Here is a 26,828-nt window from a genome sequence, read left to right on the forward strand (position 1 = left end):
ACTCTCTCCAGCTGCCCGCACTCACTTTGTCACAATTACGGGGCCGTCACTCGGCCCGGATTGTTTTCCCCAAATTGTTGTTCTATAAGCTGGCGCAGAGTGGGAGGTGGGGGATCTGACGAGCTGTAGCGAGAGGAAAGGGTCTGCGCTGTGGTGGGGGGCGCGGTGGTGCATTTACCGGCAAACGGGCCCCGCGTGGGCGGGGGAATCCAGAAACCACGCGGGAATTCTGGTTGCTGCCTCAGCCTCATCGCTGACCCTGCTTTTAACCTTCTTGGCCCTTCTCAGCCTCGGCTGCCTCGGTTTCCCCAGCGGAGCGCTACAAGGATCGGAGGCGGGGGTGGAGGAGGTGCTTGTAGGAGGGGTTCAAACTTTCCTGCCTGCTCCATTCTGTCTTGTTCTTTACTACCCGGTTCTCCCCAGCGGGGGCTGAGGTGGTCTTTCCCAGCCCAGCAGTCCCCAGAGCAACCTCGAGTGCCTTCCTCCGCAAGTGAGGCTTCCGCTCTCACGCAGTCTGGGTCATCTCCTAGCCGCCTGTGCCTTCCGACCCCCTGCCCTGCGCCGTTTGATGTCCCAGACTCTCAGTTTGGCAAATATATGTTGCGCGCCCACTGAGTGCCAGCACTGATCCAGCCTCACTCCGCCGCCTCTTCCCCGCCACCCGCCCCTTCCCTGCCCGCCCGGCCTGTCGGCTCCGTGACAGCAGCCGCCGAAGCCCCGGCCCCGCGGGAGCGGCCGGCGAGAAGCCGCCGCATGGCTGGCTCTGACACTGGCCTCCCCAGCGGCTCCAGGGGCAACGAAGGGTAGCGGCCGCTGAAGCGAGACTAGAGCCGGCCGGGGGAGTTGGCAGAGCTGAGCGGGGGAGGGGGAGGCCCTGAGCGGGCATCTCTCCGGTCCTCTAAGACCTATCGCTCTCATTCCATTGCCCTCGGGTTCCGCCCGGGTCCCGACCCCTCCTGGCTTTGCGCTCCTGGGACGTGGTAGGCTCCCCACGCCCCCTCCCCCAGCCTGGGTGATTTACACGCGGGCTCCGCGCAGCGGCCGCTTCCCAATCAGGAATATCGACCCCGGGCGGGGCCCCCGGGCCGCATCGATCCCTCTAAGGCTCGGGATTTAAAAATGTCAAATTTGCCTTTTCCAGGCGGGCAGAGGGGGCGGGGGCCAGGAGGAGGGCGGTTGGGAGGAGGGATGGACAGCAGGGCATCGACCAAGCGTCTGTGCCTAGAATGTGAAGTGACCCGCGCGTGGCCGAGTCCTGACACGGTGTGACTATCCTTGGGTTAGCAATAGCCTCTGGATGGGGTCGGGAAGAAAGCCCTCCTCCTTCTCCTTCTACTCCAATCTCCATGGGGTATTCTGCTGGGCTGTTGTATTCTTAGGGAGAAGAGCCCCAAGAGGAACAAAGAGAGCGCCCCCAAAATGTAGGAAGAAAAATTTGGAAGATTCCTGAATTTGGAAATATGCAGACACAAAGGAGGGTACAGAGGACAGTTGCGGTGGCTCCTGCCTGTAATCCCAGCACTTTGGGAGACTAAGGTGGGTGGATCACCTGAGGTCAGGAGTTCGAGACCAGCCTGACCAACATGGTGAAACCCTGTCTCTAATAAAAATACAAAAAAATTAAAATAGCTGGGTGTAATGGCAGGTGTCTGTAGTCCCAGCTACTCAGGAGTCTGAGGCAGGAGAACCTCTTGAACAGAGGTTGAAGTGAGCCGAGATTGTGCCACTGTACTTCAGCCTGGGAGACTGAGCAAGACTCCTTCTGAAGGAGGAGGAGGAGGAGGAGAAGGAGAAGGGTATAAAGATAAAGATACAGAAGTTCCAGGAGATAGCCTAGCCTCAAGGAACAGTAAGGCAAAGGGAAGGAGTCTTGCTGAACAAAACAGGGAGCCAGAGATCCAGAGTCACCCCAGCTCTCTGCTCTGTAGACCCAGGAGGTTCAGGACTGAGAAGGAGGCCAGGTTCAACTTCTTGGTGTTTCTGAGAATGAGGAATGAGAGTGGAGATGAAGCCAAACTGAAGAGAGTAATTAGAAGAATTAGAGTGCAGTTAGTATTACTCTCCCAAGGTGTAAACTACTAACTAACTTGGACCTGAGACCCAAAAGGTTAGGGTCCCAGAGGCAGCTAGTACAGGCTCCAAAGAGGTAGGCTGCCTTGGAGGTCTGAAGGTCGGCCCCTCTCTTCTTGAGCATCACACAGGTGTCTGCTCAACATCTACCAACTCCTCTCTGGCCACCACCAGCCTAGGGAGGCCACATGGGTTGGAGATCATGTCTTATATTGGAGACGGTGTATGTGTATGTGTAGGGGCATGGGCTAGAGAACTATGGCAGTAATCACTTTCTTCCCCAGGGCACAGCAACTAGGTGTCCAAACTTTGGCAAAACAAACAAACAAAAAAAACCATCCACCACTTTCAAGACCCTTGGGGTAGGGATGATAGTGGTGAAGGTGCTGGAAGGGAGCAGCTGTCCTGACCAGCACTCTCACAGTTAACATCTAGCACCACCCCCACCCCCCACCCCAGCAGCACACCTCAGCTGTCACCGTGTGCACTGCCATTTCCTCCACAACTGGAGACAGAGCTGACAGCCAGCTGGGGGGTAGTGGGGAGACAGACACACAGGGAGAGGTGGTGGCTCATCCTCAGACCGGAATCTTACATCTCCACTGACAAAATCATACTGACACATACCTGGCACTGACACACACAGTCACTGACTCCCACGTGCGATCCACACTCATCAATCTCTGTCACACACACCATCTCTGAGTGCACAGTCACGCACAATTTCTCAGAGGTCAGGCCGAAGCGCCTAGTCTTGAGACCTGCCTAATACCCTTCCTTGACATCTCAGACCTTAAATCACCTAACCCCAGAAGAGGACTTGGGTCCCCGCCCTTGCGTCCCAGCCAGGGTCAGCTCCAACAACTGGGAGCTCAAGCTCAAGGAAGTCAAGTCCCAGGGTCAAGGCGAAGGACCAGGGGCAGACGGAGCAGTGGGGCTGTTAAACGCTTGCCTTAGCCCCCACTTGCTACCGGCCTCTTTCCCAGCACGTCCACTCGGAGCCCGCCCGGCCTGCCACCCGCCTGTCAGTAGAGTAATGAATGCGCGCTCGGGGCCCCGGGCCCCCCTGGAGTCGTTCATCACTGCCAGGACCGCCCACCTCTCTGCCACCCGCCGGGAGGGCTAAGCAGCCTGGGCTGTGAGAGCCCCTCACCCCCCATCTCGACCACTAATTGTCAGATTGAGATGTTGATTTGTCAGCTGGGAGCTAGCACCAAAGAATCTGCAGTAAAACCTGGACTCCTTGGACTCCCTCTCGACTCCCCTCGGGTTCGCCAGGACTTGGAGCCTCTCTTGAGTGGACGCGGATGGGTTGGATTTCACTGAACAGAGCAGGCATAGAAGCGCAGTGTCATTCAAAGTCGGTAGGAGGCGCCCCAGGCTAGAAACCTTGGTTTCCGTAGGAGGGGTCGCCCTGGGCCTGGTTCCATCTGTACCTGCCGGACCCCTAGGGCTAAGTCGGTCCCCAGCTTCCCAGCAGGGGGCGCCCTGGACCTCGGGCCTCCGGTCTTCTCAGCTTTTGTTCCCTCTTCCCCACCGGGAGGCCCCAAGCCCCCAGCCCCAGTTTCCCTTCTGGGAGCGCCCGGGGCCATAATTTCCACCCCCTCCGCCCTTCTGCTAGACGCCTCAGGCCGCAGTTTTCCGCTGCCCTATGGGAGGTGCCCCTGCCGCAGGTACGCTCTCGCCCTGCCCTGCGCGCCTAGGCTACAACCGCACCTGCCCTCTCCCGGCCCGGGCCCGGGAGCTCCCCGGGCGGCCGGCTGAGTGACGGGCGGCCGGTGATTATGCGGAAGGGGGAGCGGGGTGCGCCGCGGGCGGCAGCGCTGACCCTTCACATTTCCGATCCGCCGGGACCCTCATCCATCCGAAGCTGCTCTTTGTCTGGCCGCCTAATTGCCGGCGGACAGGATGGATGGCGGGACCGACAGCCGCGGAATCCCTAATAAAGGCCGCGGCCGCTGGGGAGGGAGTGCAGGAGGGAGGGGGAGCAAGAGGGAAGGAATGGAAGGAGATGGGAGGAAACACCGGGCCGCGGTCTCCGGCTCCGAGGCGCTGCACGTGGCGCTCACTGAAGCCCAGCTCTCACCGGGTGCTAGTTCGGGGTCGATCCGGGTCCGGTTGTGGTGGGTTGGGGCCATTAAGTCTCCTGTTCGTCAGAGAAAAGCTGGGGATCCCAAGCAGAAAGAGCATCCTAGGGCCTTCCCTGCTTAGCCAAGCCCTTGAGACTTGGAGCTTGGCACTACTTCCTGGGCTCTGAGCTCTCAGCAGCCTGGGCCCCTACCTTGGCTTGCTGCACCCCACCTGCCTCCTTTCACCTGTCTGTTTCACCTGTCGGTCTCCCACAGCCGGAGTCAATATCCCAGCGGAGAAATGAGGGATCTGACAGCTCTCTGTGCAGCCGATCCTCACATTTCATTAACTAGAGGCTGGAGCTGGCAAGCCGTAGAGGCAGAGGGTGGTGCAAAGGGAGGTGGAGGAGGCAAGGGCTAGGAGCAACACCTGGCCAGGGATGGAGGGCTGCTGAAGTAAATCAGCAACAGTTCTGGACTGACAGACACCCTGGAAGCAGTCTTTACACACTCTCTGGGCAGCCAGGAGCTTCTCTTCAGCCCTGTGGGCCCTGGTGCAATGCTTTTTGAACTCAAGGTTGCATTGAGCTTCAGTGCCAGAGGCACTGGCTGATGAGTGGGAGCCTTGCGCCTGGCCCTGCACTCACTCTCTGCCTGATGGCAGAGGCAAGCAGGTAGTCTCTGCACAGAGGCAAACCAAGAAGAGTTTCTTGGGCTGGGACAGTTTTTCCAGCTGCAATGGGAGAACAGTTCAGTCTTCCCTTTTGTCCCTTAAGCAAATTTTCCTTGGTTTGCTTTGTTTTCCTTTTCCTCCCTTTTATCTGCCCTCTCTTCCACCATCCTTCAGTTCTCTGAAACTAACTTTGGCCATCCTTTAGCCAACAATTGAGCACCTGTTGAGTGTCAGGCTTGACAGTGACAGGGTGTGGGTTGGAGGATACACGGAGCCAACACCCGACCCTGTTGGCCTCACATACAGAAATCTCCTGGAAGTAATTCAAATCTCACTGCCCACTCCTGGCTCGCCTCTCTCACCCTTCCACTGCTTTGGATGCCATTTGTCTCCTCTTGGGAACTGAGAAGGAAGCCAGGAGGTCATAACTCTAATTCCAGGACTATCCCTTACAGGGTGATAATGGACAAGCCATTTCCCCTTACTGGGCCCATTTCTTTACCTGTAAAATGGGGACAATATATCTACCTCTAAGGGGTGCTGTGAGGATGCAATGAGCAGTTGCATGTTAAAACCCTAAAATACAATATGCACTCAATAATGTTGTTTCCTTTTCCATGCAGACCCCTGTCCCCTCGTGTGGGCAATGTTCCCTTCCCTTCATACTAGAGTACAGGTATTGATCGACTTACGGCCTATGCAACTTACGACCATTCGACTTTATGACCACAATGTTTTGCAAATATTAAACCAGTTGTACTGGTAATGCAGTGTTTTACTTAAACCTGACGAATGTAAAAATAAGAAACAAGATGGTGTAGAGATGATACAAATGGCATAAAATGAACAAAGAAAATTATGATATATAACAATAATGAAAGAAAATTATGATAAAATATGACTTAAAGATTTTTATAACATCATTTCACAGTACTGTACATATAGGCTACTCAACTTACAACCAAATTGTGTTACAACCGGTCTGTCGGAACCAATCGTGGTGGTAAGTCGAGCACTAGCTGTACTGGTACCAGGCAACCCAGGTTGCTTCCAGATCTGTGTGATCTTCAATGTGAGAGCTGAAAGCCAGAATGTGAGAGTGAACAAGGAGAACCACACTGTGACTGGCCCTGAAAGAGAGGAAGGAGAGAGTGCAAGGGAAAAAAAAAGTGTTTCCTTAGATCTTGATAAAGTATCAGGCAGAGAGGAGGTTTCTCTTCTCTTACTGATGAGGAAACTGAGGCTCATGCAAGTGATGGAGGCATATCACACTGCTGGAGCCTTGCCTCCCAAGGGCCCACTATTGTTCGCCTCTTCACCCCCTTTCTTCCCTTGAGGGGGGTCTGGGTCAGTGACAAGAAGGAACAGAAAGGGAGAACTTTCAAGGAGCCAGGACCTTTCCACTAGACTTCATAAAATTTTAACATGAAAACTTCCGCAGAGTAGAAGGCACATATTACATGCAAATCATATGCTAATCACATGCTAATCCAGAGTCTGGTCCTCAGAACTCTGACACACACCTAGCTGTAGCCCTGGGGGGAATTCTGGGGAGACCCCTGGGTTCCAGGTCAGGTGAGGGAGGCATTCCATTTAGGGTCAGTTTATGGAGGTAAAATTCATTTTAGGATTGAAGAGGGGTCAAGTATATAAATAGGGGTTAGGGTCAGGATTAGTGCAGAGTCAAGGACAGAGGTTAATGCAGCCTTCGGACTGGACTGTGTGAAGGCTGCCTTCAGCTTTAAATGCGGAAGCCCGGGAAACTGTTAAAGGCTTCCCCCCTTTCCCCTCCCCCTGCCAGCTCTGCCCACCTCTTCCACTGCCCCTTCTTTGTCCTGCAGCACAACCTTCTCTACCTACTTCCCATTCCCAACCACACCAGCTCCCTGGGGCCTCCCAGTGTGGCTGCCGGAGGAGTTCTGGGTAAATTGTCCCAGACTCCAGCCTGGGCCCCAGCATTGCCCGGAGCCCAGACACTTGGCTTCTGGCCCCAGGTGTGCAGGCTGGCCTCCGCCCCACCCAGGTCCCTTCTCGGCAGAATGTGACAGCTGCAGGGGAAGCAATAAGGACCTGGTGAGCTGGCAGCTTCATTCCAGAGTGTGGGGAAGGAGCAACAGAACATGAATAAATTCATGGAGCTGGCCCCTCAGCTCCCTGTGAGCCAAGCCAAGCCGGCTCCCCCCACCACACAGATCCTCTGCTGCCTGCAGCCCTGCTGGTCACCACAGCTCACAGCCTGGGCTGGGGATAGGAGAAGAGGGGAAGCTCTAGAGAGAAGGGGACTGGGACCTGAAAGGGGCTGAGGTGAGGGACTTAAAAAGGGGGCCTTGGTAAGTAGAATGAGGGAGTGGGGAGCTGGGCTGGGCAGAGGGGGCCTCTGGTGAGTGGAGGGAGCTCAAAGGGAAGGAGAGGAGTGGCAGGACCTGGGGTGGATGGGGCCTGAGGACCAGGCAGGGGAGGCTGGTGTGAGCCTGTGCCCGCTCTCTGATCCATCCATCATCCAGCCTGGGGGAGCAGATCCGGAATTAGACATGCACAGGGCTGACACGGCCCTCAGCCCCCCGAGGAAGACAAATGGCGACAAAGACCTTGAATAAAATTTGTATTTATGGTTGGAGGAGGAGGCCCCTCCCCCACTGACTGCCAATCCTTTCTCTCCCACTCCATGCAGACATCTAGGGGCCTTCCCCTACTCCCAACACAGGCCCAGCCTCAGCAACCTCTCTCTCCCAGCAACATTATGAGGTGGGGGTCAGGTGGTGCAAGGAAGGAGTACAGAAAACAAGAGAGGAGGAAATCACTTTCCATCCAATAATCATGCCCTGGTGTGCCCTGTGCCCTCCATTTTACACAGTTTATTCCCATACATGACAGTCCTGGCTTATCCTGGTCTCTAAAAGGCCTTTGCAGCTGTTCACTTCCAGGGTCTCCAAACGCCCCTACTTTCACCAGTCCTAAAGCCTGTTTTCCTACCCTCTGTGGTCCCTGGGAGCAAGACATTTTCCCTAGAGGGCCCAGGCCCTAAGAAAGGATGCAGCCAATAGCTTTTTCTCTGGACTCTGATCTAGCAAAGGCTGTGTTCCCTCTTGGCCTCTCTGAAAGACAGATACAGTCCCCTCTTACGGGAGGGTACCTAGCACGTAATCTGCATTTTACTTATATTAATTTGCATGACCACTTCAACCCCCACTCCAAATACCCATTATGTGGGGTCCAACTTTTCTGGATTTCATCTAACAACAAATTCTTGAGGAAGGAGGAAGGGGCAGAGTCCTGGGACTGAATAAGTCTGGGACCAGGGCAGGGTGGTGTTCGGTAAGCTGAGCAGGGCAAATGAGATGCCAGCTGTCTTCTGACTTCCTTTCTCCCCAGTAGATTCCCTCATTCTCAGTCCCCAGGTAGGAAAAATGGTATTTGTGGGCTCCAAATTTAGGGACTAAAAGGAAGACAAATACAAATCCCTCCCTACAAACAGCCCTCACACATACATACACAAAAGACACAATCCACAATCGCACTCACCCAGGGACACACAGGGCCAGGATCCCATGGCCACCTCCACACTTTGGAGCGCACTGTCACAATGCACAGGCCCAGAGCCTAGCACTGCTGGCAGAGCCGCCCTGCCCCCGCGTCTTCCCCACAGTTGATATGTCACATTGGAGTCCAAACACGGACCTGGGTGTCTCTCTGCAGCGCGCCATTTACATTTCTCTCTCGATCTGTCAACCTGTCCCGGCTCCGTCTCTCTTCCTCTGTCTCTGTCTCTCCCTCTCCCCCTCTGGGGCTGTCAGTCCGTCTCTTCGAAGCTTTGTCTCTGTCTCTGCATCTCTATCTGGCTTTCCTTCTCTTTGATTTCTCTGTCGCTCCTTCTCTGCTTTCTTGTCGGTTTCCTGCTTGCTCCCTCGGGCTGGTCTGTTCTCTTATTCTCTCTCTTTCTCCCCCTACACACACACACACAGACACACACACACACACACACACTCTCTCTCTCTCTCTCTCTCTCTCTCTCTCTCTCTGCTCTGCGCCCCCAATACTGAGAGATGGGGGTGGGGGTACCTAGAGATTTGCCTTTTCCAGTTCAGGCCAACTAGTATCAGTTGAACCCTTTTCCATGTTATTCGGTCACGGGCGCTGAGGGGTGTGGGTGGCGAATTTCTATCTTTTCTAGCCCTTCTTACATTGTTTTCTGTTTGTGAGGTCACTCCCCCTCATTTTAACTAGGGAATCTACCCCTGTCATCTCTGCGTCTTTGTATCTTGACCCCTCTTTATCCCATCGCTGTTTTGGGTTTCCTCTGGGCTCTGAGGATGCCAAACTCCGGGTAAAGGTTGAAAGTAAAGATAGGATGGGGGCCGCCAAACCCTGCAGAACCTGCTCAGAGTCGGGAAGGAACCTAGAGAACCGGCGGGGACGTGGGTGGGGGCCGATGCCTGCCCCGCCCCCGCGCTTCCCACTCTGGGCACCAGGGGTCGCTCCGCCTCCAGTCGCTTATAGTGGCTCCCGCCGCGCGGCGACTCACACCACCCGCATCGCCGCCCGGGAGGGAGGGGAGGAAGGTTAGGGATGCGGAGAGGAGAGAGGCACGGGCCAGGGCTCTAGCAGGGGCTGGGGCCGCGGCAGGGGTAGCAAGGTGAGTCGGTGCTTGCCAAGAGGCAGGGCGCAAAACCTACGAGGAGATCGTGCACGGTGGGCAGCACCCGCAGCTCAGAGCCTGGGACGTCCGGAGCGCGGGGAGTAGTCCCGGCTCCAGCCAAGAGCGGTTTGTCTGGGCAGCCTGGGACCCAGGCACAGCCATCCCTGAGAAAGCAGCAGTCTGGAGAGCAGGCATCTCAGATCTGTAAGAAAGCAGTCGTCCGAGAAGCCGCGGATCTCAGGTGCCCAGGATCCTTAGGACTGAATGGGAGGGTACTAGAGGACCAGGGACTCTGAACCGTCGGGAGCTACCCCTGACCTAGCCCACTGGGGGCCTCCCCTCGACTGACTGCTCGGGGAGCGGCACTGCAGCTGCGAGGCCGCAGAGGCAGGGTAGGGGGAGCGGGGGGCAGCCGTCGGGGGAGTGCAGACCCTGGCCCAAGGCGGGTCACCGCCTCCGGGGCCCGCGGAGAGCCCTGGGCCCCGGCAGCCATTGCGCCCAAGAGTGAGGAAGATTTGCTGGCCCTGGCCGCGTCGCGGCTGAGCCGCCGCAAGAGGGTGGCGGGCGCGGCCGTCGGGGTGGCCATGGTGCTGCTGCTGCTGGTGGCCATCCCGCTGCTGGTGCACAGCTCCCGCGGCCCAGCTCACTACGAGATGCTGGGTCGCTGCCGCATGGTTTGTGACCCGCATGGGCCCAGAGGCCCGGGCCCCGACGGCGCACCTGCTTCCGTGCCCCCCTTTCCGCCGGGCGCCAAGGGAGAGGTGGGCAGGCGCGGGAAAGCTGGCCTGCGGGGGCCCCCGGGGCCTCCAGGTCCAAGAGGGCCGCCGGGAGAGCCCGGCAGACCAGGCCCCCCGGGTCCTCCAGGCCCAGGTCCGGGCGGGGTGGCGCCCCCTGCCGGCTACGTGCCTCGCATTGCTTTCTACGCGGGCCTGCGGCGGCCCCACGAGGGATACGAAGTGCTGCGCTTCGACGACGTGGTGACCAATGTGGGCAACGCCTACGAAGCAGCCAGCGGCAAGTTTACTTGCCCCATGCCAGGCGTCTACTTCTTCGCTTACCACGTGCTCATGCGCGGCGGCGACGGCACCAGCATGTGGGCAGACCTGATGAAGAACGGACAGGTGAGATGCCCCTCCCCAAGCCCAGCTCAGACTGGTCGCTCTCTAGATCTCTCGACACTCATCCCACAACCTGAGATCCTTGCCCGAAACGGCTTCACTGAATCCAGGAACCCCAGGCTGCCAAGAGCGATAGATCGCTTCATTAACCCACAGAGGAAATTGGGGCCTAGAGAAGGAAAACCACCTACCTAGGGCCTCACGGAGTGTAGAAATGGCGTTGGAATTAGAACTCAGGACTCAAACCTGTGTGTCTCTACAGCTGCGACTCGCATTGCAACTATGGGCAACACCAGATGTCTTTGGTGTCTCGCCCTGCCAATTCGCCTCTTTTCTTGTCCTGTCTTGGGCTATCCTTTTTATTCCGCGGAGGCCCTCCCTGGCCTTTGGGTCTCCCAGCCTCGCGTTGTACCAGCTAACTAGAGTCTAGGCTCCTTTGAATTAGAATGAAATCTGTGTCACAGGGAGTAGGAAGTCAGCAGCCTTTCCCATGTTGGGGACATTCAGCTTGGGTGCTTGAGGAAAAGGTAAAAAGGAAGAAAACATTCGCTTGCTCGTTTCACTTGCCAAGCAGCTGTCCTACTGCTCACCCCAGGCTGGGGGCCTAGAACAGCCTTGCTTTCAGCTGAGTCTGTGGCCTGGCAGCTCAAAGGTCAGCCAGGTGACTGGAAGGAATGAATTTGGGAGAGGAAGAGGCAAGGGACAGGTAAAAAAGCCTTGGACCCTGGCTTGGTCCTATAGGCCCCACACTCTCCCTAGCAACCTCTCAGTATTCAGGTTCCACGGCTCCCTGCCCTTGTGGGTAGTTGAAGTCACTGTCGCCTCTGTTTCGGGGGAATAGCCCCAAGGACTAAGCTCTAGCACCGAAATTTCATACAGAGTGGGAACCAGAGGCCGCAGGTGTGGGGTCGGGTGGGAGAAGGCGCCAGAGCTGTGCAGGCCGAAGGGGGACGTTGGGGCTGAGTGGTGACCTCAGTACCCTGTGTGAAGGGGGTGGTGGCGACCGAGGAGCTTTAGGCCTGCGGGAGCCTAATACCGCTGCAGGGCCTGCCTGCCCCCAGACCTGCTTTGGGGTCTCATCCCAGAGGGGCTGCCGCAGGAACCCAAGGAAAGGGAGTGAGTGTGCGTCCACATGGGGTGAGAGTGTGTCAGGGAGTGTGAGTGCTGAGTGCGAAGGTGTGAGAGTAGAGTGGTGTTGGTCTGCCTATGACACCGAGTAGGTGTGCTTGGTCTATACAGGGTATCTGGGAGGAGGCGGAGGGGCGAGTGTGAAACTAAAGCATCGTGCGGGTTTCGGAGGGGGAAGGGACCGTGCAGCTCCCACTCTGTATTCCTCGGAGCGGGCGCTGCGGCCCTGGAGACGGTAAATAGTGATTAGAATAATGATGAATAATTAATGAGTTAATAACCAGTCCCTGTGGGACTCTGGAAGAGGGGGGCTGGAGGAGGCCCGAAGCGACCGCCATGAGCCCGGAGGGGAGGAAGGGCTTCCTGTTCTGGCAGAAGGCGACTCCCACGCCTGGGCACCAGCGGGTGCTCGGTCGGGAAATCTGCGCCCACAGGCAAGAGCGCAACAGTGCACCTTTGCACGGCCCGAGCCCTACACTCGCACAGGCACACCTATGCCCCACCACCGGGGAAGCCAACCCTCCATGAGGACTGAGAGGAGCTCCGAGCCGGTTCAGAATTTTAGAAATTATCCTACAGGCACATTTTAATTTTTTTTTTTTTTTTTTTTTTTTTTTGAGACGGAGTCTTGCTCGGTCACCCAGGCTGGAGTGCAGTGGGACGATCTCGGCTCACTACAACCTCAGCCTCCAGGTTCAAACAATTCTCCTGTCTCAGCCTCCCGAGTAGCTGGGACTACAGGCACCTGCCACCACACCCGGCTAATTTTTGTATTTTCAGTAGAGACGGGATTTCGCCTTGTTGGTCAGGTTGGTCTCGAACTCCTGACCACAGGTGATCCACCTGCCTCAGCCTCCCAAAGTGCTGGGATTACAGGCGTGGCTTTTATTTTTAAAATGAGAATAGAATGTGAAAATGCATTAAAATTAATTTAAGAATGCAAACCACTGTTCTGGACACACCATGTAATTCACTTAATCCTAACATCCTATGAGGTGGGTTCTATTATTATCCCTCATTTTACTATTTTTTTTTTTTTTTTTTTTTTTGGGGGGGGGTGGAGTTTCGCTCTTGTTACCCAGGCTGGAGTGCAATGGCGCGATCTCGGCTCACCGCAACCTCCGCCTCCTGGGTTCAGGCAATTCTCCTGCCTCAGCCTCCTGAGTAGCTGGGATTACAGGCACGTGCCACCATGCCCAGCTAATTTTTTGTAGTTTTAGTAGAGACGGGGTTTCACCATGTTGACCAGGATGGTCTCGATCTCTTGACCTCGTGATCCACCCGCCTCGGCCTCCCAAAGTGCTGGGATTACAGGCTTGAGCCACCGCGCCCGGCCCTATCCCTCATTTTATAGGTCAACTTGAAGTCCAGAAAAGGCGCGGAATTTGCCCCGCGTCACACAGCTAGTGAATGGCAGAGCCGGGGCAGCTCCACGACGTCCTACTCTCCCTGGTCCTCCCCAGCCCCCAGTGCCGCTGCCCTGCAGCCTTCGCACGCCCAGCCGCCCCGACCCCTCTCATCGCTCCAGCTCCACACAGAGCATGAGCGGGTTGTTTTGTTCTCCCTCGCTAGGTCCGGGCCAGTGCCATTGCTCAGGACGCGGACCAGAACTACGACTACGCCAGCAACAGCGTCATTCTGCACCTGGACGTGGGCGACGAGGTCTTCATCAAGCTGGACGGCGGGAAGGTGCATGGCGGCAACACCAACAAGTACAGCACCTTCTCCGGCTTCATCATCTACCCTGACTGAGCCGGCCCCGCCCCGCGTCCCCCATCCTCCCTTCGCTCCTGTCCTCACCCACCTCCAGCCTGCCCCACCCGAGGCGCCACCCCGCCCTTTGAGAGCCTGCCGGAGGGGTGGACCCTCTCGTTCCCGGAGGCGGCCTAAATGGGCGGACTCTTGGTGCTCAAGGGTATATGACCAGGAGGAGGAGGAGGAGACCCGGCCGGAGGAGCAGAGCGACTTCCAGAGGGACTACCCGCACCCAAGTGCCCGCTGGACCCCAGAGGGGCAGAGGTCGTGGCTCTCTCTTTTGTATAGAGATGGGGAGCAGTTTCACTAGCAGGGCCAGAGGCCCAGAAAGCCGAGGGAAGCCCCCGCAGCTTGTGAGGGAAATAAAAGAAACAGGAGGAGCCCATTTAGGCAAAAGAAGACATTAAGACAGGGTAGCCAGGTTCTCGATCCTGATAACTTTCCCTTACCACCCCCTCCTCCCCTCATCTCCACTTTCATGCTCAGGCTCCAGCCTTGGCAGCCTTCCTGTGAACTGGAGGGACCAGTGAATTCTTTCCTGGCATTTAAAACACATTCTGTACAGTCCCCTTTCCACCCCCATCCGGGCTAGGCCCGGGGGCTACAGCTGCTGCTGCCTCTTCCAATAAAGTGAGGTTGGGGGATTGTGTGTGGCTGCTTAACTTGGAGCATAGACTGGGGGGAAAGTGGCTGGCCATTTCCATCATTCCTCTGAAGGGCTCCTACCGGGCTGTCAGTCCCTGCCAGAGGCAAAGGTTTAGGCCTGCCTCTGGCGGGAAAGGGAGAGGCTTCTACTCTGCTATGGAAAGGAAGGGGGAGGGTCTTAGCTTCAGGAGAGCTTTAGGGCCTCACGGTGTAGGTGGAGGAAGACACCAACCTGAGTGACACTAACAAGGGAAGATTCCAAAGGTCTGGGTCTGGTGCTTCTGCTCTTCTGCCCAATGCAGGTAGAAGAGGAGCTCTAGGGGGTGAAGGAGTACCTGAGGGCTCCTGCATATAAGTGGGACTGCTCTCAAGGAGTGAGAGGAAGAGTGGATCCCACAATTGCTTGCCAACATATTTACAGAGTTTTCGAGGCTGTGGGCTAGGCGGGAGTGGGATGCCTCCCTTCCTTTCAGGATTCAGGATGGCTTCTGGATGGGAGCCTGGGGGATCCTGAGAGCCCAGGGCTGGACTCTGAGCTGGAGGACACTGCCACCATGTGGGCAACGGGAGAGTAACAGTAGCTGGCCTGTTTGAACACTTAGAACTCATTAGCTAGACACATGGATACTTGAGAAACTTTATTGAGGACAAAGTGGTCGGCTCCCAGTCCCATGGGCAGACCGACAATAAATAAGGGCTAAAAGGAAGACGCAGCGCAGGAGTGGTGCCTCATGATGGGGAGCCCTGGGGGGCAGCAGAACCAACTGGAATGAAACACTGGAGAGAGAGAACTTGTCACAGCCCAGCCAACCTTGCACTGTAGCCAAGCCTTCCTGCTGACCTCTTTGTGAAGGAGCCCAGGTGGCCCCCTGCCCCCGCCCCCCACCTGCCATCAGGCTCACTGTGCAGCCACAGTTAGGCTGGGGGTTGGAGTCTCACCAGGGCTTCCTGCCATTCGAGTAATGTAGCCACAGGGTTGGTGCAGACCCGGGTGGGGCCTGAGGGAGGGGCTCGGCTGGTGTAAAAGGCACACTCATCATCCAGACGAGCCTCGTGGAAGCAGTGGATGGCGGTTAAACACGCTTTGAGGCGCTGCCTCAGGGCTAGGGTTCGAGGGGCCAGGCTGCTGGGGCCTGAGGGCCATGGAGAGTTTAGAGGGGGCTCTGGGGTCCTATACTTCCAGCATGTCCTTTCCTCTCCTCCTCCCCCACCCAGGACCAAGCCATTTGGGAGCAAAAGGCTGGAAGTGCAGCTCCTCCCCGCTTCCTGAGGGAGAGCCAGGCTGGGGCAGGGTGGAAGGTATGGAAGCAGTGGAAGCATGGGATTGCCTGGGGCAGGGGTAGGGGTAGGGCAGGGGCACAGCTCACAGTGAGATGAGGACCTCCCATGTTCACATTCCTTCCCAGCCAACTCCTTACCTGCCTGGCCTGCTGGAGGCCTCAGAGACTGGAGTGAGCAGATAGGGGGGCTGGCACAAAGTGGGTGTTGGGAAGAGAAGATCAGGCTGGTGGTTGCTGGAGCCCACTGACTGCAGCAGGGTGGTAGGCTGGACTCTGGACTTCTATGTTCTAGGCTGCAGGGCTCTGATGCCCCCAGCTGTACCCTAGGGCAGGGCCCTGGGGGTCCAGCCTGCCCCTGGGTGCTGGGCTGAAGGGGCCCGGGCTCTACTGGAGGGCAGGGCTCTGGTACCTCAAGCTGTTCCTGTGGGGAGGGCTCTGCTATCTCAGGCTCACTCCTACAGCAGGACCCTGGAGGCCTGGGCTCTGCTGGAGGGCAGGGCTCTGGTACCTCAAGCTGTCCCTGGGAGAAGGGCTCTGATGTCTCAGGCTCACTCCTACCAGACTCTGGAGGCCCGGGCTCTGCTGGAGGGCAGGGCTCTGGTACTTCAAGCTGTTCCTGGGAGAAGGGCTCTGATGTCTCAGACTCACTCCTACAGGTGGCCTCTGGGGGCCTGGGCTTTGCTGCAGGGCAGGACTCTGGTACCTCAAGCTGTGCCTGCAGGGAGGGCCCTGGTTTCTCAGGCTCACTCCTACAGCAGGCCTCTGGGGGCCCAGGCTCTGCTGGAGGGCAGGGCTGTGGTTCCCTGCAGTCCTCTGGAAGGCAGGGCTCTAGCAGCCCTGAGTGTTGTAACAGTCCAGGAAGGTAGGAAGTCCCAGAGTTATGCTCTGTGGCATTCAGAGTTCTGGAAATCTCAGTCAGCAGGGGCTGAAGATTAACCATATCCAGAGAGGAGCCTCCATTAAGGGGGACACACTGGGCTCCTACCAGTCCCTCCACCTCCTGTCTCAACAGCTGCTGCAGGATCCCAATGCGCTGTGGTGGGAGAGAACACCCCAGTGTGACATCAAGATGTGGGTACAGTAGTCTACTCATATTGTCCTATTCCTGACCCCCCATCTCTTTTCCCTCTTCCCCAGCCCAGTTATTGTTCAATAGACATCAAAGCTGTCACCCCACAGACTCACCTGCATCTTCACCTCCTGGAGGCTGGGGGTTCTGTTAGAGTAGGATCCAGAAGGAGTGGCCACAGGTGGTTTCCCTGACCCCTCCAGCGATCTTATAGAACTTTCTTGTTCAAATAACCGGACTGCAACCTGCTCCTGTCACCAAAGAACAAGGCACACAAGAAAGCCAGGCTGGGGCAGGAGAAAGACCAGCCTGAGTCCCACCCTCATGAGGAATGATCAAAGCCCCTGAGAGGCCCTAGACATACATTAGGAGGGGCACCAAGAAGCAGGGAGAGTTAGGCAGCTTTTCCAGAGAGCACTTTCTAATCTTTTTAAATTTTTAGTAGAGACAGGGTCTCACTAGGTTGCCCAAGCTGGTCTCAAAGATCTGAGCTCAAGCAGTCCTCCCACCTCAGCCTCCTGAAGGCAGGTGTGATCCCATGCCTGGCCCAGAAAGCACACATGCCTCAAACTCCTGGGCCTCCAGGCTGGCAGCACAGGGCAAGGGATCTCAGTATGGGGAGGCTTCTGATACTTACCCAGGGCAAGGCAGGATCTTCAGAGCAGGACTGAGGGGAGACACCACTCAGCCACTGGGCCTGGCACAGAAGTGAGATGTCAGCAAGGCTGGACACCCACATATGGCACTCAACCTCCTCTTGCTTCTGTCTCCTCTCTCCTGTACCCATCCATCTCCTCTCTCCCCTAGCCATGGCTTATGCCAGCCACTTTCCCATGCCCTCTCTTACCTGCTGAACTCTGGGGGTTGATGGCACGTGTGTGAACCGGGTTTTAGGTTGAAGGGTGAGATGCCGCAACACTGAACATGATTTCTGGGGAGAGATGTGGGTGGCTGAGCAGGGAAAACCCAGACCTAGCAAGGACCTCCAGCCAGACTGTTCTGCCCCTGCCCGCCCTGAGTTGTTGACACAAACCAGAGATGGAGGGCCTGGGGAAGGTACACGCTGAGCCCGTCCAAAGGGTGATGGACATGGCACTGTATGGCCAGGCAAGCGCTGGGACACAGGGGCAGGGGAGGACATCAGGTGGTAGTCAAGGCTGTCCTGTGAAGAAGAAAAAGGTGGAAGAGTGACCCCTGCCCCCTTTGTCTTCCTACATCTTGTTTTCACTACAGCAGCCGGTGTGATTCTTTTAAGACCTAAGTCAAATCATGTCACTTTATTGATCATCCCCTCTCCCATGGCTTTCCACTCATTCCAAGAAAAGCCAAGGACTTACACTGGTGTACAAGTCCTTACCCAATCTGATCATGTTATCACTAAAACCGTATCTCCTACCGCTCTCCTTACTCTGCTTCAATCTCACTGGATTCTTCTTGCTGATCCTCAAACACACCAGGTACATTCTCTCCCCAGGGCCTTTGCCTCTTCAGTTCTCTTAGTCTGGAATGTTCCCCCAGATATCAACATGTATCACTCCTCCAACCCCTGTCTTCACTTAAACACCATCTTCTCAATGAGAGTTCTCTGACCCTGGCTGGGCATGGTAGCTCACGCCTGTAATCCCAGGAATTGGGAGGCTGAGACAGGAGGATCACGAGGTCAGGAGTTCAAGACCAGCCTGGCCAACATGGTGAAACCCCATCTCTACTAAAAATACAAAAATTAGCTGGGCATGGTGGCAGGTGCCTGTAATTCCAGCTACTTGGGAGGCTGAAGCAGGAGAATGGCTTGAGCCCAGGAGGCAGAGGTTGCAGTGAGCTGAGATCGTGCCATTGCACTCCAGCCTGGGCAACAAGAACGAAACTCTGTCTCAAAAATAAACAAACAAACAAAAAACACAGTTCCTTGACCCATCTTTTTTTTTTTTTTTTGAGATGGAGTCTCGCTCTGTTGCCCAGGCTGAAGTGCAGTGGCACAATCTTGACTCACTATGACCTCTGCCTCCCAGGTTCAAGTGATTCTCTTGCCTCAGCCTCCAAGTAGCTGGGACTACAGGCATGTGCAACCATGCCCGGCTAATTTTTGTATTTTTAGCGGAGATGAGGTTTCACTATGTTGGCCAGGCTGGTCTCGTACTCCTGACCTCGTGATCTGCCCATCTCAGCCTTCCAAGGTGCTGGGATTACAGGTGTAAGCCACTGCACCTGGCAACCGATCTATTTTAAATTGCAATACCAACTCCCCTGCTCCCAATTCCCCTTTATTGCCTTTTTACTATTATTTTTAATAGAGAACTTATCACCGACATACTATTTATTTTATACATGTGTTTATTTCTTGTCTCCCGCTTCTAGAATATGAATTTCTTTATTGCTGTATATCTAGAGCCTTGAACAGTGCCTGGCACTCAGTAGGGTGGTACTACTCAGCAAATATTTGTGGAGCGAAGGGATGAATGCTTATGGCTGACTAGTGTCAGATCTATCTCACCCTTAGCACTGATCTGATGGTGATAAAAATACGTACCAGTCTGTGAGCTTCCACCTCAGACCCCACACATCTGATAAAGATAGGTCAGTCTCACGTTGGAGAGGGACTGGGTGCATCTGGGATAAACCCACCCAAGAGGATCCCAAGGCTCAGGACTGCCTGGATCTACACACAACCCTCAGCGTCGGCTGCTGTTGCGAAATTCTCCCAGGCACCTCCCACACCTCCCATCCCTCAGCCCAGGAGAGTCATGTCTTACCTTGCCATGTGTCATTTCTTGTTTTTTTCTTAATGGTACTCGCTGGGCCAGACCAAGGGAGGACACACTTCCTTCATCTGAGTGAGTGACAACCTCATGTTCTCCTTTAGGAAGAGAGAAAGCTAGGAAGAAACAGGACATTTGTTGTAGAGTCTAGAACACCCACCAAAGTTTGGCACAGGGTTCTGCAACTTCTGAAGAGGGTATACTAGTTTTTTTTTTTTTTTTTTTTGAGACAGAGTTTTTTTTGCTCTTGTTACCCAGGCTGGAGTGCAATGGCGCGATCTCGGCTCACCGCAACCTCCGTCTCCTGGGTTCCGGCAATTCTCCTGCCTCAGCCTCCTGAGTAGCTGGGATTACAGGCACGCACCACCATGCCCAGCTAATTTTTTGTATTTTTAGTAGAGACGGGGTTTCACCATGTTGACCAGGATGGTCTCGATCTCTTGACCTCGTGATCCACCCACCTCGGCCTCCCAAAGTGCTGGGATTACAGGCTTGAGCCACTGCACCCGGCCTGGTATACTAGTTTAATAGCCCCCATTGCACTATTAGGGGCAGGAACCCATCCAGCAGTCCCTCAACACCCAACACTATCTCAGTAAACACTTATTAATCTGAATGTCTGTGTAGGCTGGGATTGTGGTGATGGCACTTAGGGACTGAGGATAAACAGCAAGTGGAAGATAAATCTTGCAGGAAGTAGCAGAGAGAGGGCAGAAATGGAGACCATCTCCTTTGACACAAGTGAAACTGTGCCAACTTCTGGCCCATCTAGAAAGTCTCGTCTCCTTCTCCTTCTGACCTAGCCTCCCGCCTCCCACTTCCTCGTGCCCTCTCCCAGCCTGCTGAGCTTTCTCTGGTCTTGTTCCCTGCTTTAGGCAGCCCACCTACCGCTGTGCTCTCCCCACAGCCAGACACACTCACCAGGCTGGACTGGGGTCTCCAGGAGCAATCCTGAGGCCTGGCTCACGGAAGTCCTGATGACAATAAGGACAGTAGCCAGCAGTCACTGAGTACCAAGCATAAGCTGCGCATGTGCTAAGTGCTTTACAAACATCGTCTGATTTCATTCTCATGACAACCTCTAATGATGGTACAAATGTTATTATCACTTGACAAAGAAACCAAAGCTCAGAGAGGTGAAGACAAGCTTGCACAACTAGTAAAAGTGGTAAGAGTTAGGATTTAAGCCCAAATCCCATTTATTGCCACAGTCTATAATCTAGCCACTAAACAAAAGAGATTTTTGTCCTACCTGTCCCCCCATGACTTGAGGAAACTGATGTCACACTGAGGCCTGGCTGTGAAGGCCTGAACCCTATTCCAAGAGCTCATCCCAGGCAGTCATAGGTTCCTTGCTTCCCCTCCTGAGTTGGTGGGGAGTCCTAAAGCTACTAGAAGGCCCCAACTCTGGGGGAGTCCTGTATCAGACACTGGTTCATTCTTTTCCAGATAACCTTCTCCCACACCCTCTCCTTTCTCACCGGCTGCTGCCAGCTGCCTCCCTTCTTAGCTCCTGGAAACTGGGGCGAGTGGAAGGGTGAAAGGAAGGTCCTGAAGGTGAAATCTGATCCACAGGAGCAAGAGATGAAAGCAGAATCAGAGGTGGACCCCAAACCCTCAGGCTTCACCACCAACCCCATCTCCCCGCATAGGATCCCTTGCCTCATCATTAGGTACCTCCTCTCCCAGAGCCCAGCTTTGTCCCTGGAAGAAGCTCCCAGAATCACCAAGTATCAATCCCTCAAGGGCACTCACCAGAGCCTGTAGCCTCTGGGGGCACAAAGTCTGGCCTCGAGGTCCTGGTCCCTCCAGCCTTGAGAAGCAGGAAGCCCTGGCAGGGTCCAGTCGGTGGGTGGGCGTTCTGGGGGCCAAATATGCAGAGGCCCGAACACCCTGGGACACCAACAGGGACCATGAGCACAGCTCAGGATGCCCCCCTCAGCGCCCCCCAACCTGGTCCCCTCACATCCTGTTTCATTACCTGGCCCCTCTGGGTGGTGCGTCCCTGATTTCCTCGAATCAATACTCTCTTAGCCAGACTAGGCTGGCGCCCCAGGTGACAGCTCTTCACACCCTCACCTGACAGGATGGTGGCCAGGGCTGCAGGATCAGCCACAAACTCTATGGCCCCTGGAGCCTCTGCAAGGAAAGAGGAGAAGGAAAGGTGAGAAGGAACAGGAAGGGGGAAGGCTGAGGGCAGAGGCACCCTAGCAAAGTCACCTTGATTTTGGCCTTTTTTTTTTTTAGAAATAGATGGCTGGGTGCAGTGGCTCATGCCTATAATCCCAGCACTTTGGGAGGCCAAAGCAGGCAGATCACCTGAGTTCAGGAGTTCAAGACCAGCCTGGCCAACATGGTGAAACCCTGTCTCTACTAAAAATATAAAAATTGGCTGGTGCAATAGCTCACACCTGTAACCCCAGCACTTTGGGAGGCCGAGGAGGTGGATCATGAAGTTAGGAGTTCAAAACCAGCCTGGCCAAGATGGTGAAAATACAAAAATTAGTTGGGTGTAGTGGTGGGCATCTGTAATCCCAGCTACTTGGGAGGCTGAGGCAGAGAATTGCATGAACCCAGGAGGCAGAGGTTGCAGTGAGCTGAGATTGCACCACTGCACTCCAGCCTGGGCAACAGAGCGAGACTCCATTTCAAAAAAAAAAAAAAAAATAACTGGGAGTGGTAGGCACCCGTAATCCAAGCTACTCTGGAGGCTGAGGCAGGAGAATTGCTTGAACCCAGGAGACAGTGTTTGCAGTGAGCTGACATAGTGCCACTGGACTCTAGCTTGGGTGACAGTGAGACTCCATCTCAGAAAAATAAAAAACAACAAAAACCAAAAATTAGCCAGGCATGGTGGCAGGTACTCAGGGGAGGCTGAGACATGAGAATCGCTTGAACCTGGAAGGCGGAGGTTGCAGTAAGCTGAGATTGCACCACTGCACTCTAGCCTGAGGACTAGAGTGAAACTATCTCGAGAAGAGAAGAGAGAAAATAGAGTTGGGGTCTCACTATGTTGCCCAGGTTGGTCTCAAACTTCTGAGCTCAAGTGATCTTACTGCCTTGACCTCTCAAAGTGTTGGAATTACAGGCGTGAGCCACCACACCTGGCCGCCAAATGTTTGTAGAATGTTACATAAGACATTATTCTAAGCACTGGGGCCCCAAAAGAATAAGACAAAGCCCCTATCCTCAAGAAGCTATCATCAAACTATAGACAGATAACACTCAAGCCAAGGTATATACATGTTATAAAAGAAGTATTGCAGCTTTTCGTTAGTCCTCCTTCTCAACATGGCGCAATCGATTAACATCACGGAGCTGAATCTGCTGCAGCTAGAAATGCTCAAAAACCAGCTGGACCAGGAAGTGGAGTTCTTGTCCATGTCCATTGCCCAACACAAAGTGGTACAGACCAAGTATGTGGAAGCCAAGGACTGTCTGAACGTGCTGAACAAGAGCAACGAGGATGTATGTCCCTGGGAAGCTGCATGATGTGGAGCATGTGCTCATCGATGTGGGAACTGGGTACTATGTAGAGAAGACAGCTGAGGATGCCAAGGACTTCTTCAAGAGGAAGATAGATTTTCTAACCAAGCAGATGGAGAAAATCCAACCAGCTCTCCAGGAGAAGCAGACCATGAAACAGGCTGTCATGGAAATGATGAGCCAGAAGATTCAGCAGCTCACAGCCCTGGGGGCAGCTCAGGCTACTGCTAAGGCCTGAGAGTTTTTGCAGAAATGGGGCAGAAGGACACCCTTTGGGTGTGGATTCCTGGTGCTGGAAAGGGAAGGGTCTTGTGTTTAATGCCAATAAATGTGCCAGCTGGGCAAAAAAAAAAAAAAAAAAAGTACTGCAAAGTATTAAGAGAACACAGAGCAACTGATTATTATGTGGGGAACTGGAAAAGACTTCAGAAGAAGTGACTTTTTTTTTTTTTTTTTTTTAAAGAGATGGGATCTCCCTCTGTCTCCCAGGCTGGTCTCCAACTCCTGGCCTCAGGTGATCCTTCAGTTTCAGCCTCCTGAGTAGCTGATTACAGGCACAAGCCATCACACCTGCAAGATGACATTTTGCTGGAGGAAAGGGAGGCCTTCTAAGAGCAAAGAGCTTTCCAGGAACTGGGACCAGGACTGTTACAGTAAGCAGGAGTGAGTGCAAAATCCCAAAACCCCACTTTTACTCTTCCTAGTCCCCTACTCAGCCTTGGAGGCTGTGGTCCCAGGGCTCCAACAGGTACCTGTCTGGGCAGGGGGCTCAGGCCCCACATTTTGACCTCCAGGGCTAGGCCTGAGCTCCTCCAAGGGGTTTCGATGCTGAGTGGTCCCCACCAATCTTTGTGATGTCTCTGCTTGGTGCCTGGCTTTCGGCCTGGGGCCTGCTGAATCAACGTGGTGGTGTTGAATATTGAGCGGTGGTTTCTGCACCCATCTCTAGGGAAGGGAGGGGGAACAAAAAGGTGGGGTTTAGAGTTAGGGCACATTATTGGTGTGACTATCGTCTTCCCCTACTAGGCCCCTCTTACCCTTGGATCTTGGTTCTCCTGGTCCAGGGCGCACGATGTAACAGTGGGTAAAGGCATGCGTCTCTGAGAGCGTACCGGAATCTTGCTAGGGGTAGGAGATACACCCCGGAGGAGGGGATCCTTCGTGGCTTGGAGGGTGGTCATGATGGCTACAATTGAGACGGAGAAGAAGACAGGCAGAATCGGAGATCAAAGATCAACCAGTCCTCGGGGCACCTGTCCTCCATCCCTGATACCTCTGCCCTAATCCACGCTCCCACAAGCCTCCGGCGCTTGCAAGACCGCTCTTATGGGTGCTACCTCCAGACACCACGAGCCTACTTTTTCGCCCTTGGGTCCCGAACTGCCCTCCTCCCTCTGAGCCCAGCAGCCCTCGTTCTCACCAAGAACCCTGTGCCTCACCTTCTCAAGAGCCCCTCGGAGCCGACCCAGCCTTCTCCGCTTTTCGCCTGACTCTCAGCTACTGCTGGCTGCAGCTACTTCCCCAGTTTGTAAAATACGCCAACCTTCTGATTGGCCCGGCCGCGCACCCGTGGAGGCGCGTGTAGCAGGACTCAGCCGTCCAATCCGAGGGCTTCGCAGGAGGGGCCAAAAAAAGGACCAGTTGTCGAACCACTTTCTGGCCAGGAAAAAAAAACTGCCTCGGCTCAATCAGCCAATCCGAGAGCGGAGCGCGGCTGGAAGGCGGGGAAAGAGGAAGGATGGGGCTGTTCTGAGGCCGGGAAAGGCGCAGCCCTCTGAGTATTCCACTGGAGCGGTTGTGTTCTCGCGAGGCCTCGGGACCGGCGAGGGGCCGACTATTGGCAGGAAAGGGCAGTCGCAGCATTAGGGGAACAGTTGATTGTTCTGATGGCAGCTAACGGTGCTGGAGGCTGGCTTGAGCCACCGACCCGGCTTGACCAAGGCATGGCACCAAGCTTTGGGAACGCCATTACAGAGGCTCATAGAAAACCTCTGCGTCCGGGCGCGGTGGCGCGCGCCTGTAATCCCAGCACTTTGGGATGCCGAGGCGGGAGGATCTCTTGAGCTATAAGTTCGAGACCAGCGTGGGCAACATAGTGAAACCACCCCCACCCGTGTCTCTATAATAATAACAAACGTAATAACAAAGTAATAATAGTCCCAGTGCAGTGGTGTGCGCTTGTAGTTCCAGCTGCTCTGGACGCTGAGGCAGGAGGATTGTTTTGAGCCCAGGAGAGGTTGAGGCTGCAGTGAGCTGTGGTCGCCCCACTGCACTCCAGCCTGGTCAACAGAGAGAGAGACCCTGTCTTTAAAAAAAACAAATAAAGAGAACATCTTCACGTTGTCTCCAGGATAAGGAGCTGCCTTTAAATGGGCGGAGAGGGCTGGAGGGAATCCAACTAAGCCTAACAACATGTGCTCCTTGGAGCCTCAGAACCCAGTGAGGTGTCTGGTGAGGTTTTCTTCATTTCACGGAGAGGAAACAAAACTGTTTTTGAACTCAGTTACCACAGCACCAGAATTGAATGGCTACTCACACCTGGGGGTTTCCTTGCCTCCAGGTTGCCTTTTGCAAATCTAGAGGTCTTAGGAGAGAGGGCTCACCTGCTGATTATTGGTGGGCAGGGCTGTGAGGCTGAGAGATCCCAGAATATCCTCCTTAAGATGAAAGGAGTAACCCCTAATGGGGGGACAGGAAATGAAAAACACTTTTTTTTTTTTAAAGACGGGGTTTCACCATATTGGTCAGGCTGGTCTTGAACTCCTGACCTCAGGTGATCCGCCCGCCTCAGCCTCCTAAAGTGCTAGGATTACAGGCGTGAGCCACCGCGCCCAGCGAAAAACACTTTCAAGTTTACAGAACTCTGGCAAAATTTCCCCCTCATTCACAGGGGTTCTTATTACACAAGCCAGAAACCTAGGAGTTACTCATTAACTCCTTCCCCTCCCTTTACATATCCCAGCGCTCATTCACTCTTACTAATTTTACTATTTATTCATTTTTGAGACAGGGTCTCACTGTCACCCAGGTTGGAGTGCAGTGGTGCGATCTCAGCTCACTGCAGCCTCAGCCCCCTGAGTCAAGGAACCTCCCATCCCATCCTCTCAAGTAGCTGGGACTACAGGCACCTGCCACCATCTAATTTTTGTGTGTGTGTGTGTGTGTGTGTGTGTGTGTGTGTGTGTGTAGACAGGATCTAGCTACATTGTCCAGGTTAGGGTTACAGGGGTCCTTCACAGCACTTTGGATGCCCCAGTTGGGAAGATCGCTTGAGGCCAGGAGTTCCAGAGCAGCCTAGACAATGTAGTGAGATCCTGTCTCTAGAAAAAGCTGAGATTACCACACCTGGCTAATTTTGTATTTTTTTTAGTAGCGACAGGGTTTCTCCATGTTGGTCAGGCTGGTCTTGAACTCCCAACCTCAGGTAATCTGCCTGCCTTGGCCTCCCAAAGTGCTGGGATTACAGGCATGAGCCACTGTGGCCGGCGGGTTTAGTTTACTTTTTTTGATCAATTCAGTTTTTAAGATTCATCCTTATTGCTGCTTATAATCTAATTCATTGCTTATAATTGCTGCATAGCATAGGATTCCATGGTAGGCATCTGTTATACTTACCCATTCCTGACTTCTACACAAAATGCTAGGCAGTTATCTCTTACATAGTCCCCTGTCAGACAGTTCAAGAATTTCTCTGGAACACATTCCTCTTAGTGGAATTTCTGTGGTAAGGTATATGCATACTCAATTTTACTAAGTAGCACCAGATTATTTTTCAGAAAGTCTGTAGCTGTAAACTGGGCATGGCACACACTTGTAGTCTCAGCTTCTCAGAAGGCTGAGGTGGGAGGACTGCCTGAGCCCAGGAGTTTGAGTCCAGCCTTGATAACAAAGACACTAAAAAAAAAAGCCCGAAAACTAAAACCTAACGAGAAAACCCAGGTCTGTAGCTCTTTACAGTCTCAGCATTATTATTGAAAGTTCTTATTACCTCACACCCTTTCCAACAATTAATATTATGCAACTCTCTAGTATTTGCAATTCTAATGGGTATATTAAGTGTACTCTCAGTTATTTTAAATTGCATTTCTCTACTAGTGAGTTTGAATGTTATTTCATATTCTTTTTTTTTTTTTTTTTTTTTTT

At 54.3% G+C, this 26,828-nt stretch overlaps 2 protein-coding genes and 1 pseudogene across 8 annotated transcripts; 2 read left to right on the forward strand and 1 right to left on the reverse strand.

The window, feature by feature from the left end:
- Window positions 1-673: 673 nt before the first annotated feature.
- On the forward strand, window positions 674-14,093 carry C1QL4 (complement C1q like 4). 2 transcript variants are annotated; one of them, XR_004273860.1, is made up of 2 exons: window positions 674-980; window positions 13,267-13,338. XR_004273860.1 is itself a non-coding variant. In XM_032294408.1 (2 exons), the coding sequence occupies exons 1-2, from the start codon at window positions 10,033-10,035 to the stop codon at window positions 13,444-13,446; spliced, it is 717 nt and encodes a 238-aa protein (XP_032150299.1). In that variant the 5' UTR covers window positions 8,855-10,032; the 3' UTR covers window positions 13,447-14,093. The 2 variants fall into 2 exon arrangements, 1 of the variants encoding a protein (XP_032150299.1); XM_032294408.1 differs by lacking the exon at window positions 674-980 and adding an exon at window positions 8,855-10,569 and having other exon boundaries at window positions 13,267-14,093.
- Window positions 14,094-14,715: 622 nt separating this feature from the next.
- TROAP (trophinin associated protein) lies at window positions 14,716-24,341 on the reverse strand. Of its 5 annotated transcripts, XM_032294455.1 has the most exons (16): window positions 24,125-24,341; window positions 23,723-23,871; window positions 23,438-23,630; window positions 21,181-21,338; window positions 20,955-21,092; window positions 20,681-20,763; window positions 20,121-20,173; window positions 19,194-19,315; window positions 17,477-17,605; window positions 17,291-17,374; window positions 17,081-17,140; window positions 16,560-16,694; window positions 15,979-16,407; window positions 15,513-15,882; window positions 15,034-15,227; window positions 14,716-14,871 (listed from the first exon to the last, which is right to left on the reverse strand). In XM_032294455.1, exons 2-16 carry the CDS (start codon window positions 23,864-23,866, stop codon window positions 14,824-14,826), a joined length of 2,340 nt encoding a protein of 779 aa, XP_032150346.1. In that variant the 5' UTR covers window positions 23,867-23,871; window positions 24,125-24,341; the 3' UTR covers window positions 14,716-14,823. The 5 variants fall into 5 exon arrangements, with proteins under 5 accessions (XP_032150346.1, XP_032150332.1, XP_032150341.1 ...); XM_032294441.1 differs by having other exon boundaries at window positions 15,034-15,882; XM_032294450.1 differs by having other exon boundaries at window positions 15,513-16,407.
- On the forward strand, window positions 22,455-23,047 carry LOC116562305 (annotated as a pseudogene). Its single transcript, XR_004273873.1, has one exon. The product of XR_004273873.1 is annotated as a prefoldin subunit 5 pseudogene (transcript).
- Window positions 24,342-26,828: the final 2,487 nt, after the last annotated feature.

Source organism: Sapajus apella, unplaced genomic scaffold, assembly GCF_009761245.1.
Source record: "Sapajus apella isolate SASKATOON/1434 unplaced genomic scaffold, GSC_monkey_1.0 scaffold2, whole genome shotgun sequence".
NCBI classification, from domain to species: Eukaryota; Metazoa; Chordata; class Mammalia; order Primates; family Cebidae; genus Sapajus; species Sapajus apella.

Coding starts and splice junctions, on each gene's coding strand:
- C1QL4 (XM_032294408.1), top strand. CDS start 10,033: ATGGTGCTGCTGCTGCTGGTGGCCATCCCGCTGCTGGTGCACAGCTCC. Junction 10,570..13,266: donor ACCTGATGAAGAACGGACAG/GTGAGATGCCCC, acceptor CTCCCTCGCTAG/GTCCGGGCCAGTGCCATTGC.
- TROAP (XM_032294422.1), bottom strand. CDS start 23,866: ATGACCACCCTCCAAGCCACGAAGGATCCCCTCCTCCGGGGTGTATCT. Junction 17,375..17,476: donor CCCCAGGCCCTCCATCTCTG/GTTTGTGTCAAC, acceptor ATCTCTCCCCAG/AAATCATGTTCAGTGTTGCG. Junction 16,695..17,080: donor AAGATCCTGCCTTGCCCTGG/GTAAGTATCAGA, acceptor CTTTGGTGACAG/GAGCAGGTTGCAGTCCGGTT.